General features: G+C 34.3%; 1 protein-coding gene and 1 non-coding gene across 3 annotated transcripts in view; one reads left to right on the top strand and one right to left on the bottom strand.

Annotated features, from left to right (window-relative positions):
• SLC35A1 (solute carrier family 35 member A1) overlaps window positions 1-12,688 on the top strand; it is a 24,458-nt gene extending 11,770 nt beyond the window's left edge. For both annotated transcript variants that reach the window (XM_077903132.1, XM_077903131.1), the window contains exons 3-8: window positions 3,306-3,465; window positions 3,642-3,794; window positions 6,570-6,636; window positions 8,965-9,141; window positions 9,592-9,726; window positions 11,765-12,688. In XM_077903132.1, coding sequence (XP_077759258.1) covers window positions 3,306-3,465; window positions 3,642-3,794; window positions 6,570-6,636; window positions 8,965-9,141; window positions 9,592-9,726; window positions 11,765-11,892 — 820 coding nt within the window. In that variant the 3' untranslated portion in view covers window positions 11,893-12,688. The remainder of the gene's footprint in view (window positions 1-3,305; window positions 3,466-3,641; window positions 3,795-6,569; window positions 6,637-8,964; window positions 9,142-9,591; window positions 9,727-11,764) is intronic.
• Window positions 4,494-4,603, bottom strand: LOC144317970 (U6 spliceosomal RNA). Its single transcript, XR_013383833.1, has one exon. It is a non-coding gene; the product is annotated as a U6 spliceosomal RNA (small nuclear RNA).

The following is a 12,688-nucleotide window of genomic DNA, read 5'->3' as shown; positions in this document are numbered from 1 at the left end:
CAAGGCCTACTTTTTGACCAAATATAAATATAGGTCAGAAAAAAATTGGTTTCAGCCTGTTGATAGGAAATTTTTAGGGGGGAAGGCACCAGTGGAATCTCTGTAATCAATGAGGAGTTTCAGAATTTCTTCAGATAACAAAAGGTTGCACATTCTATTCCAGCAATAAAAATCAAAACAAATTGTTCGATTAAGAAATTTAATGGGAGACTATATCTAAAAAAAAAATTTGTGCTTTTGGATTACACATGCTCTTTTTTAAATCTAGCAATGTCACATACAATGGAGTTTAATACATTTGTTTTTTACAAAAGGTACTTAGTAAAGTATTTGATTTCTAAGAAAACAGGGCAGGAAAATGGAAGAAAAAATCACCTTTGGCTTTTATGTGTTCCTTTTTATAGTATATTCAAGGCTGTAGTATATTTAGAATTGATTATTTTTGTTTAATAGTAAAACAGTAGATGACAACTAGTGTTTTCTAGAAGATATATTGTTATTTTTTATCTTTAGTGAGTAAAGCTAATTATAAGCTTTAAGAGCTATATTTTTAACATGTGTTAAACAGGATTTAATTTGATTAATACTAAAATCATTTATTTCCTTAAACTGTGTGCTAAGATTCCCACATATTCTTTCTTAGGCCCCCTAAGTCTCTTTATTTTACTGATAGTTTTCTATTCTTGAGCTTTTGTTTTTTAAATTATTTTTAGCATCCTCTGCCTTTGTAACTTAGTTCAAAATATTTTATTATAATTATATAATACTGCTATAATTATAAAGCACTACAGTGAAACCTGAACTCTCCAGTAGTTAACATTCTGATATAGCTTGGCTTCTCTAATATCTGCATTAGAAAAGGAACCAGAAAAAAGTACTGAAGCCTTTCTGGCAGTGAATAAGTATCTCCTAAGCATTCAACAGAAAGGATATAGCCAGGAGAGCCAAAGATCTGAAGGTCAATCCTGATACACTAGATTTACTGGTTTGTCACAACGAAGGAAAGGAGTCCTCAGGTTGACGAGTGATGTCTCATAGGCACTTCTTTTATGTTGAAAGCTGCAAGTGCAGTAGAAGAGATAAGGAGAAAAGGGACCACAGCAATTCTGATATTGATACAGGCATGGTGGAATAGTAATGAGGTACTTATGTAGTCCATATTCCAACAAGGTAAAGAGGGTCAGTGATAAAGAGACCACCTCTTTTCTGGATAGGCGATAATTCATTTGATATTATTGAAGGCTTAGAGTATCTCTAAGGGGTAGAGGTAAATTGGCATTGCCCAGAACAAGTGATTAGGGAAGGGATAATAGCCACTATACTCGAGCTTGGGGAATCCAATGTAGGGAATTAATGAACATGGCAGTGGAATGTGGGCGATGGGTACAAACAGGTATCTCTTAGTTCGTTAGGGAACCACTCTACAGATAGAGCAGTATGTGTCAGTATTTTAGAAGGCATTAAAAGTAACAGTACACTGAAAGCAATGTCCTGTACTTCACAGTTTTATAAGATTTATATCTCTGCTATCTTGTGCTTACTAGTGGGAAATAGGACATTAAGGAAAATGTTCCAGTATGTTTTCTAATACATCATCCTGTTACGATAGCTCTTTTGAGCTGTACTCCTGTGGTTCTTCATTCTTATTTTAATTGTTTCTCTTTAGTTTTGTTCGTCAATTCTATAATTGAGGGAAAACATTCTCTGAAAAAAATGAGTTTTGAGGTGTTGAGGAAGCATATAGGACATCTTAGATTTGCATTCAAAATTGAAAAAAGACTCAAATGTTTAAAGGGCCAATCTTTAGTACTGGAAAATTCTACTACCTAGAATTTCTTCATAGTCATCTTTTTGATATTCTTTCCCTTTTCTGAATAGAGTTTATAGCCTGCCACCACGCCATGTGCATTACTTTTCAGCATATAGATTTACCATTGTGGGGTAGAGCATGCTGAATTTGGCACCTGAAGAAGACCTGTAACTAAGAAGGATGTCTTTTGTTTCTATGCTAGGCCAAATTTCCTGTCACATGTAAGCATTTTCTTGGGGGCTGGAGAGTTCTACAGTGGATAGGTATAGGTAATAAGTTTGACCTTGTTGACTTTTTGATCCCCTTCAGAACATGTGTAATTATTTTTGCTGTATTTATATATGACAAAATTCAGTTAATGACTGTTGATTCTGTTAAGCAAACATAATAGAGGCTTAGTGTGACTGTCATTAACTTGGAGTTGAAACAGATCTGTTTCCCTGCAGAAATATTATGGCCTTGTCCTCTTAAGGATATTGTGAACTTAAGGACCCTTTTGATATAAACCCTTGTATGGTGTTGATGCTTAATATAAAACACACTTTTTTATTTTCAGGAAATTTTCAAGAGGGCAAATATGAACCGAATTAACTAGTTCCTCCTGAGGAAAAAATATGAATAGTTAAGAGCATGTATCATCAGTATGCATCAAGTAGCAAACTTTATGTACATTACAAATACAGTTTAGTATTGGTATTAGTAAATTATTATTTCCTGCAAATTTTTTGCAGTTGGTATAGTAAAATTATTTCCTGCAAGCTTATAGATATGTACTTCAGTTTTATAAGAGTATGCTTTGATTTATTGTGTACTAGATTTCATAAGCACTGAACTAATTTACAAAGAATATTGACCTGAATTGCTCAATCCCTATCCCAAGTAACTTCCATAATTATCAAAGCTTTTTTCTTGTTTGTAATTTAAACGTATAGTAATTAAAAAAAAACAAAACCTTTAAAAATAGATAAGCAATCTAATTAGAATAATGAGGGTGAGCTTGATGTAATGGCAGTTAAAATGGGAGGGATTAAATTTTTATAGGTAATATCAGCAATTCTGGTTTCCTATTATGTCATTATTTAATATACTTAAAAACTCCTGGAGCTTTGACCAGAGGTTGATGATGGTAAGCCTCATTGTCATATTTTCCCAAAAAACCCTTGTAATTGTTTTTCTTTTACACAGTTATGTTTCTTTTAATCTAAAATTAGTTGAAATTATAAAAACAAAATAAATTTGCTAAATTACATCAATAGACCTAACACCTTACAGCTATTCTGTGTGAAGGAATCTTATCAAAAGGACACTATATAGAGGCACCTGGCTGGCTTAGTTGGTAAAGCACATGACTCTTGATCTAGGGGTTGGGAGTTGAGCTGCATGTTGGGTGCAGAGTTTATTTAGAAATAAAATCTTAAAAAAAAAACAAAAAAAAAAAAAAGAAAAAGATGGTCTTTAATTTTCTCACCTCTTTCTCTCCCTTTTGTTTTCAAAGAGAAGCTGGTAGTCTGGGTAGATTCAAGGCATCTTTAAAAGAAAATGTCTTGGGGAGCCCCAAGGAACTGATGAAGTTAAGTGTACCATCATTAGTGTATGCTGTTCAGAACAATATGGCTTTCCTAGCTCTTAGCAATCTGGATGCAGCAGTATACCAGGTAAGTGGAGGTGAATGACAACAAAAAATATAGGATCTTAAAAACAAGTTTTTAGGGTGAAAAGATTTTTATTAACCCTTTATCACGTTATATTTTTTTCTCCATAATTCTGTTAATATCAAATATTTGTGTCAGACTATTGTTATGAGTTCATTAATTCATTGTTTTGTTTCTAGGTGACCTATCAATTGAAGATTCCCTGCACTGCTTTATGTACTGTTTTAATGTTAAACCGGACACTCAGCAAATTACAGTGGATTTCAGTTTTTATGCTGTGTGGTGGAGTCATACTTGTACAGTGGAAGCCAGCCCAAGCTACAAAAGTTGTGGTAAGAAACAAATACCATACCTAAAATAGAAGACTTCCTTAAGTCTTATGACACTTTAGACAGTCATATTGATGAATGTAGTATGATTACATTTCTTTGATTGAAAGGAATCTTTGCCCTACAGATAGGCATTTTTAATTTTTTTTTTTACTCCCTTCGGATACAGATAATATAACTGATTGGAATCCCCTCCTTTAGTTTTTCTGGGTGGGAATATGACTAAAATATATTAGAGATGGAAAATACCATTAATGTAATCAACTCCCTTCGTTTTATGGAGGACAAAATTGAAGTTCAAACAACTGAAGTAACTTGTCCATAGTTACACACTAACAGCTAACCTGTGATATAATTTTATCAGTTTCCAGTTTGTATGTTCAGAACTCACAGGCCTTTTAGACATTTTCTCAAGAACCCTAAGCAAGGTTTTCTCCATCTAATTGTCATGTTTTCCTTCAACTCCCAGTTTTTTAAAATCTTTTTGTACATACTCCCACTGTCAGTGATAGGGATTATAGAATAGTAGTGTTTTTACTGATAATCAATAACTAAAATAGGGCCAAAAGTGCCTTTATAATTTTCAGTTTAAGAGTTCAGTGTTGAGGTACATGCCTGATTTTTTTTTAAAGTGTAATATACTTTATAGATTATTTTTACAAAGAGAATTAGGAAGTGGAAACTGAATTTCCCTCAACAACCGAAGAGTCTCTTTACCTCTTAGGATATTTGCGTGTCATCCTTGCGCAGGGGCCATGCTAATCTTCTCTGTATCGTTCCAATTTTAGTATATGTGCTGCCGAAGCGAGCACTACCTCTTAGGAAATAAAAGACCACAGTTCTCCTATAAATATAAGGTGGCTGAGGATGTACGGAGAGCTTGTGCCAAGTAGGAAGTCAGTCATTTTTTAGGTAGTTTCTAGCCAAAAACTAGGTGGAGGATTCCCCCCTCACCTGCCAGAAAATGAGGTTTAGATGAATATTTATTGTCTTCACATATTTAATATATTCTTGGTGGTATTTCAAGACAGTGACCAAATATGTACTGCACATTTAATTCAGTTGTAGACTCTCATAGAAATAATTTATTGGGAAGTAAGGCAAACAGAAGTGAAATATGAACTTTAAGACTTTACACCATTACAAAGCATGCTAGGTCCACCTCATATAGGTAATGTATGTGAAAAGCTCAGTAATCTAACGCAGAGTATATGGCAGCTTTCCTACTTTTGGACCACTCTATAAAGTTCTTTCATATTTTAAGCAAAGTGCAGCTTCTGGTAACTGCCCCTCATTGTTCTTTGTTCTTGTTAGACTAACGCAAATCCCAATTCACTATATATGATGATCCTTTGTATGTTTGAGTACAGTCACACCACCACCATCCAAATCTTTTTCCTCCCCATTGAGACAACCTTGTTGTTTCTTTCATAATACATTTCTAAAGATTTCTTGCTCCCTGCTGCTTGTCACAGTACTTCCTTATATCTCTTATAGATGTATTCATTGATTCTTGTCCTTCAGTAGTCTTAAAACTTCCCAAGTAGTGTGGGGTGTAACTTGTGAATTACCTCCTCTGTTCTGAATACTAGAGACTTGTTAAATTAGCCTATAAGTCTGTAAGTTTTCAGAGGAGGTGGGGGGAGAATAGCCATTCCATAACTGATTATACATAAAACATTTCACAGTTTATCGCAAATGTGTTATGTGTGTGAGCTTTTCCTAAACCAAAATGCAGAATGTGTGGGAGGGCAGAGTGGTGGGGAGACCAGAGGGAGAAAGAATCTTAAGCAGGCTCCATGCCCAGCTCGGAGCCAGACAGCGGGCTCGATCTCACCACCTTGAAATCATGACCTGAGCCTAAATCAAGAGTTGGATGCTTAACTGACTGAGCCACCCAGGCACCCCCATTAAACTTTTTAAGTAAAGTCATGTGTTCTAGCCTTTTGCTAGGTAATCAATAGTAGTAATAACAGCTACAATCACTTATACTATCAGGCTCTTTATTTTGAATAAGGTATGTTATTGTCATAGTATAGTCATATGTCTCAACTCTTACTATTGAGATAGTATTTGTCTCTGAAGAAAGACTGATGAAAGCTCTTTGAGGATTAGTTTAGGGAAGAAAAAGGAAGTAAAGTTGAAACAGTAGATTAGGGCACATTTACATGCATCTTTTAGCACAGAATTAGGATTATATATACCTGTCAGTCTCCTCTATCCTGTAGTCTCCAGTATCCTCTATCCTCCTCTATCTCAGAACCAGAACTATGTATCATTCTCATTTTTATTCATTTAGTATATGAGAAATATCCAGTACATAGTAAGTAAGGTATTAATATTTGATAAAGATTCAGTAAAGTAGGAAAGCTTAAAAGTCATTACCTCATCCTGCAGGTGTTAGGGAATAAATGAGTAAAACTGTTACCATTTACATCATTGACACTATCAGGGCCTGAGTTTGGGTGGTGGCAGAAGTTAAAATTAAGAGGCAAGCTGACTATGCAAAATACTGTGCTAGGTTGCCTGTTGTTAGGAAATGGGCACGCATGTTCTGGTAAACATACACCACGGCTACAATTTGAGCGATACATTTTATAACTTCAGTGCTTTTTCAGAGATTTCTGGGATGGCCTTTTGTTTGTTTCTCTCTTTCTCTAGAGGATAGCGGGGTCTCATGTGGCATATACTTTCAAGAGAACTGTAATACAGATTTTTATAGTCATTTGCTCTCTTGGATGAATTTTGTCACTAATCACTTTTAAAACATTATTGCAGGTGGAACAGAATCCATTGTTAGGGTTTGGCGCTATAGCTGTTGCTGTATTGTGCTCAGGATTTGCAGGTAAATGATAAATGCATTGTTTTATTCTGTTAAAAATTTTAAACAAGATTAAACTCTACATAGGGATCTAGTTCATCTTATTTCATTGTAACAATTTTATTCCCAGTAAGGCTTATCCTCCAACTTACTGTTTTGTGCCAGCTGTTTTTTCAGTAAATGTGTGGCAGTGTTGAATTCAGTTCAGACCTCATTCATACTTGCTGTTATCTGAGAACATACTTACTCATGTTCTTACATCATGCTTACCATCAGTCCAGCTAAGGATTGGACTAAGGACCAAAAAGTAAATGAACAAAGACTTCTGAAAATGGAGGAAGTTATTAGCAGTTAGAAAGCTCAAGTAGGGATCCCTGGGTGGCGCAGCGGTTTGGCGCCTGCCTTTGGCCCAGGGCGCGATCCTGGAGACCCGGGATCGAATCCCATGTCGGGCTCCCGGTGCATGGAGCCTGCTTCTCCCTCTGCCTGTGTCTCTGCCTCTCTCTCTCTCTCTGTGTGACTATCACAAATAAATAAATAAAAAAAAAAAAAAAAAAAATTAAAAAAAAAAAAAAAAAGAAAGCTCAAGTATCTCCATTTTCCTGGAAATGGCACTATCTTCAGGTATGATTCTGCTGCTTTAGGTGTTCAGTTACCAGCTCAGCATCTGTTTTTCCCTCTTAACCTTAAGTTCTTCCTCTGCTTTAACAGATTAGGAATTCTGGAATAGGGAGAAAAGGAGGGCAGGGTGGAGAGTACCTCAGAAAAGTTGATACATAGAAGCACCAGCCAAAAAGGGAGGGAGGAAAACCAAAATCACTAACATCAAAAAAACATGAAAGTCTAGATTCATGTGTAGGGACAAGAAATCCTCCACTTAATCAAGAAGAGACAATGTATGGATGTTAGTACAACATGTGTTTTAGAAATAGTTCAACAGAGAACCTCAAAGTTCTTTTTAGCAAAGAGTGTATTTGTTATAGCTATGTTATTATTTATCTTTATTTGTGCTTTTTCAAAAGTTAGGATTCTTTTTACTTTTGACTAAGAAAGTAGGTGGGATATGGAAGTGAAATATTGCTTGTAGAAAAGATGTTTGGTAAGAGGAAAACAATCTAAATTTAGGATATATTTAATGATAGCATCATGCTAAATTTTTATTCTTAGGAACAAGCAAATTAGAAACAAAAATTGAATTACCCAAAAAATAATACGCTATTAGACGTTACTACCATTTTGAACAATTAAATGTTTGTGTCCAACATTTTATTTAGTTCCACCTTTCAATACACAATTTAGGAAATGGTGGGTGGTTTAATATCCCTTTATGCTTGGAGTAACTGAGTACCTAATAGTTAAGTGGTTTTCTCAGATAGAATATTAAAAAATGGGAATAGGAATAGCCATTATATGTTTGTTCCCTTTCTCTGGCTCTTTCTAACACACATTCACCGAAAACAATCTTGTTTTTCATTAGAATTTTTAGTTGATTAGTATTTGAGTGGCAGTTTCTAAGTCTGTAATTAACATGGTGTTTATAATGAAAATCTTTGATGAATACATATATTCATTTTTTTTTTTTGTTTTTTTTCATATATTCATTTTTAAGTATAAAACTTTTAGCAGTGGTATGTGATTTTGGGTGTATGTAATAAGGAGTCGTTTGCTCTTTCAGAATATCTGAAAAAACTACGGACCCTCAACCCCAAGAAAAATACATGTATACACAAAATGTATTATCTGTGAGGGAGTTCATGGTCCTTCTGCCATTGTGTATGAACTTGGCTTGTTGAACCTTACTTTAAAGGAAAATGGCTTCACTCAGCAAGTTCTATTTAAATTTTATTTTGGTTGTTACTCTGTAAAAAATCCCAAGTGGTGATTATATAGGTTATTTTGCAAAGCTGGGAGTTTTCATTACTAGGCAGATATTACAGGGATATGATTTTTTTTTTCAGGGATATGATTAAGATAATTGACTCTAATAGTATAGTTTTCTAGCCGGCCAAAGCAAGTCTATTATTGGCATTAACAGAGAGCTTCTATGATCTATCTGACTGCTATAATAAAGGCAGAAACTGTTCTTAATAATTTGAGTCTTCTGTTAAATGTGGGTTATAAAGTTCCTTTTTAGTTATTAATCTTTATGCTTTATAAAAATACATGTTGGTAATATCTAAGATGCCACATGTCACAACCAACATAATAAATGTGCATTTGATGTAAAATGTGTTTGTTCCCTGAATTATATACCTTACATCATCATACCTCTGTTCTTGTTCTAAATGAAAGGCATTTTAAATTAATTTTAATAGTATCTCTCATATTTGCATATCTAATTTTTTTTTCCAGGAGTGTATTTTGAAAAAGTTTTAAAGAGTTCAGATACTTCCCTTTGGGTGAGAAACATTCAAATGTATCTCTCAGGGATTGTTGTGACATTAGTTGGCGTCTACTTGTCAGATGGAGCTGAAATTAATGAAAAAGGATTTTTCTATGGTTACACATATTATGTATGGTTTGTCATCTGTAAGTATCCAGGAATTAAAAGTTCTGGCTAGATCTTTTTTTTTTTTTTTTTTTAAGTTGTGTTTTAAGCCTTTATAACATTTCGAAATTGTTCCTTTGATACTTTGAACACCAGTTTGAAAATGTAATTTTGGTTTTATTGACTGACTTTTGTGGCATAGCTATCCCAAAGCAATTTTGCCTTCACAATCAAAAGTATCTAATATGCTAGCAATAAATGTGTACAATTTAGTAGTAGACCACATAGCCCTCTGGGCATGTGAAAAACAATGTTGTTTTGTAGGAACTATTACTCGATTTTAGTACAAACTCTCTCAGATGGCTACTTGTAAGGAAAATAGTATTTTCCTAGGTAAATTAGTGTGGCATCTCTAGGGGTGAAAATTGCTTTGCTGTCATAGAATGTTCCATTATTTGAGTGTTAAGATTTTATCTCTTTGTGTATACAAGTTCTTGCAAGTGTTGGAGGCCTCTACACTTCCGTTGTGGTCAAGTACACAGACAACATCATGAAGGGTTTTTCTGCGGCAGCAGCCATTGTCCTTTCTACCTTTGCTTCAGTGATGCTGTTTGGGTTACAGATAAGTATGTCTTAGTTTGTATTTTTAAGTTTTTAACACAGAAGAGTTTCCCACTTCTTGATTCATTTCATGTTATTAAATATGGCAGTTGATCATTGTGCCTTACTCAGATTGTTTTGTTATAGTTTATAGTTGTATGAGATACGGGTTAGCAGTACTAAGGTGTTTGCAGTCATCCTAGAGCTTATGCTGAGGGGTACTGGGTCTACTGAGAGTGAGAGGGCTACGGAGGAACCTTTTTTGGAGTCAGGACCTCCCTGCTCCCCAGGGTTGAGATACAAAACAACTTGAATACTTCTTACGTCCAGGTGAACATAGTGTTGATTAGGTATGCAAGAAAATGAATACAAGGACTTTAGGGGATGATTCCTTTCAGCAATACAATTAAAATAAGGCTTTCTCTGATGAAGGAAGAACAGAAAACTCATCTCCCTGAGTTTGTACCTTCCTAATTTTTAGACTTGGGTATAAATTGGTTTTGAAGCAACAATCCAAATCTAAATCAAAGATATCTTTGTTTCACTTAATATGTAATTAATACAAAATTCATTACCATAGATGACATTCTGGCACCCTCACAATGTGAGTCCTTCTAATATATATTTCCTTAGCCCACACCCAGCATTAAGTTGGCTTCTGAATTATTTAAGTAGTGATTTTGACTTAACATTTCAGGGTGCTGTAATAATAATTTTCTTTACTGATCAATTATACCACAATCTGTTAAATACTGACATTAAGTAAGAGACCTGGCTTATATTTACATTTGATTTTAAAATGGACTCTTGTTATAAATGCAAATAGAGGAACACCAAGCTTGTAGAAATCTTACAAAACCATTTTATAGTATGGTTTTAAGTTCTGCCTGTATCATTTATTAGTGGTGCAGCTTTGGGGTGGGGGAGGGAAGTTACTTAACCTGTGTCTTAGTTTCTGCATCTGTAAAATGGGACTGACCATATCACCCATCTGCTAGGGTGGTTTTGGTGAAATGCTTAGAATAATGCCTGGCACACAGTTATGTATTTTGTAGGAGGCCAGCCACTTACCATTTTAGTATCAGTGTATATAGGTGCTGTTTTAGATGTATTTCTTACCTGATTTGGGTGAAATTTTAATTGTAGTTCTGATCCTTCCTTAACAAATCCTTTTGCCTTTGATCCTAAGGGATACTTGGGAACAGTGAAAAATGCTTTTGGTCAGTGTTCTTGCTGATGGTCATGGAAATGAATTAGAACATCTTAGAAATCTTCCAGTTTTCTTTTTTTTTTTTTTTTTTTTTTTTTTTTTTTTTTTTTTTTTTTTTTTTTTTTTTCTTCCAGTTTTCTACTTAGATTTAACTTCCTTTTTTTGAAGGCAAAGCTAGTTAGGAGTGAACTAAAATCATAGCTTGATGTCATTTCTCTGTGTGCCATTTTTAGAGCTAGTAAGATTGTGCTCTTGTATTCCATATAGAATATGGTTCAGTTTTGAACAGAATATACACTTTTGACGTAGACTTTGACATAAGTGTTTATGTATAAAATGCCTGTTTGTCAAGTTTGGACAAGCTAAAGAAAAAAAAAAGCTAGCAGAAAATGGAATTGTACTCAGTAAATCACCACTTCATTTCCTATTCAGAAATTTTCACTGGTTTGAGTCATTGGTCATCTAACTCAGAAATTTTGCTCAACTACCTTTTACTCTAAATTTCTGCAGGTTTCTAGTGCCACGAAAAAAGCCACATTCCACTGCTTTTCTTTAAATTAGCATATAGGGAAGTTAGTATATTCTTTGTCAGTGGCCCAGGACAGGCATACTTGTGTTCTTGGAAAGTGTATAGTCATTCCCTTGACTGTACTTTTTTTTGGTGGTGAGGGGTGCTGGGGAGCTAGAATTGATTATCTTTCTAAACCTTACTATCATAAAAATAGAACACTTAGATTTATTTTCCATATGATCTAATGGTATAAACCCATAATAAAAGATTTCAAAATTTAAAATTATTATGATATAGTTTTAAGGACACAAATACAAATTAAACTTATTTTTTTTCTTTTCAGCACTCACCTTTGCTCTGGGCACTCTTCTTGTATGTGTTTCTATATATCTGTATGGATTACCCAGACAAGACACTACATCCATCCAACAAGGAGAAATAGCTTCAAAAGAGAGAGTTGGTGGTGTATGATTTCAGCCTCAAAAGAGATTCATACCAAGACTAAGCTGTTTGGATTAAACTAGAGCCTTAAGTCAATCCCAGAAGGTAGCTTAAACAAAAACAAACAATATGTTAACTGTGTTATAAGAATTAAGAAGAAAGCTATCTGAGTGAATTGCTACAAAGATTTAATGTGACCTGTTTTGGGTCAACCTGTTTTAAGAATGAAAGAATTTTATTACTGTATATATAATGTATATAAAAAGAATGGAGAGGATATGGTGTTAAAAAAATCACGTGAGGATACAATATTCAAATAACAAGGTTTGGGACTAGGTTAAGGGTTAAAGTGCCAAAGCCATTTCTGTACGAACTGTTTTCTTGTTCAGGTACCAGGGGAGAAGGACGACCCCTCCTTGTTCTCCAGTTGATGTACAGTATTTCATCCCAGCAGCAGTAAAGACCTAGCTCTTTTCTTACAAAAGAGAGGCAAAACCAAGATAGGCTAGTTCAGAAACAAACTGAATGTCTAACTTCTCAAACTGAATCTATTTCATAATGCAGACAATGACTTCTAGGTGGTGAATGAGTACTCCTGTAAGTGCTGTATTTGTGCCATTCATTGTCTGGATTCATGTTTCTTTGCAGTTAGATGATCTACTTTTCTTCAAAAAATATTTCTAATGTCACTTTTGTACTTTTTTTTATAAAGTATGTTTAAAACTATTGGGCTGTCAATAATTTGTGAAATTTCAGTGTTTTTAAAAAATTTTTCTATAATGTTAATGGGAAAATTCAGCAATAAACTTAATTTATTTATATGAAA

Source organism: Canis aureus, chromosome 7 (genome assembly GCF_053574225.1).
Source record: "Canis aureus isolate CA01 chromosome 7, VMU_Caureus_v.1.0, whole genome shotgun sequence".
NCBI classification, from domain to species: domain Eukaryota; kingdom Metazoa; phylum Chordata; class Mammalia; order Carnivora; family Canidae; genus Canis; species Canis aureus.
Note: the sequence above shows the minus strand (reverse complement) of the source record. Positions and strands in the feature narration are given on the sequence as shown.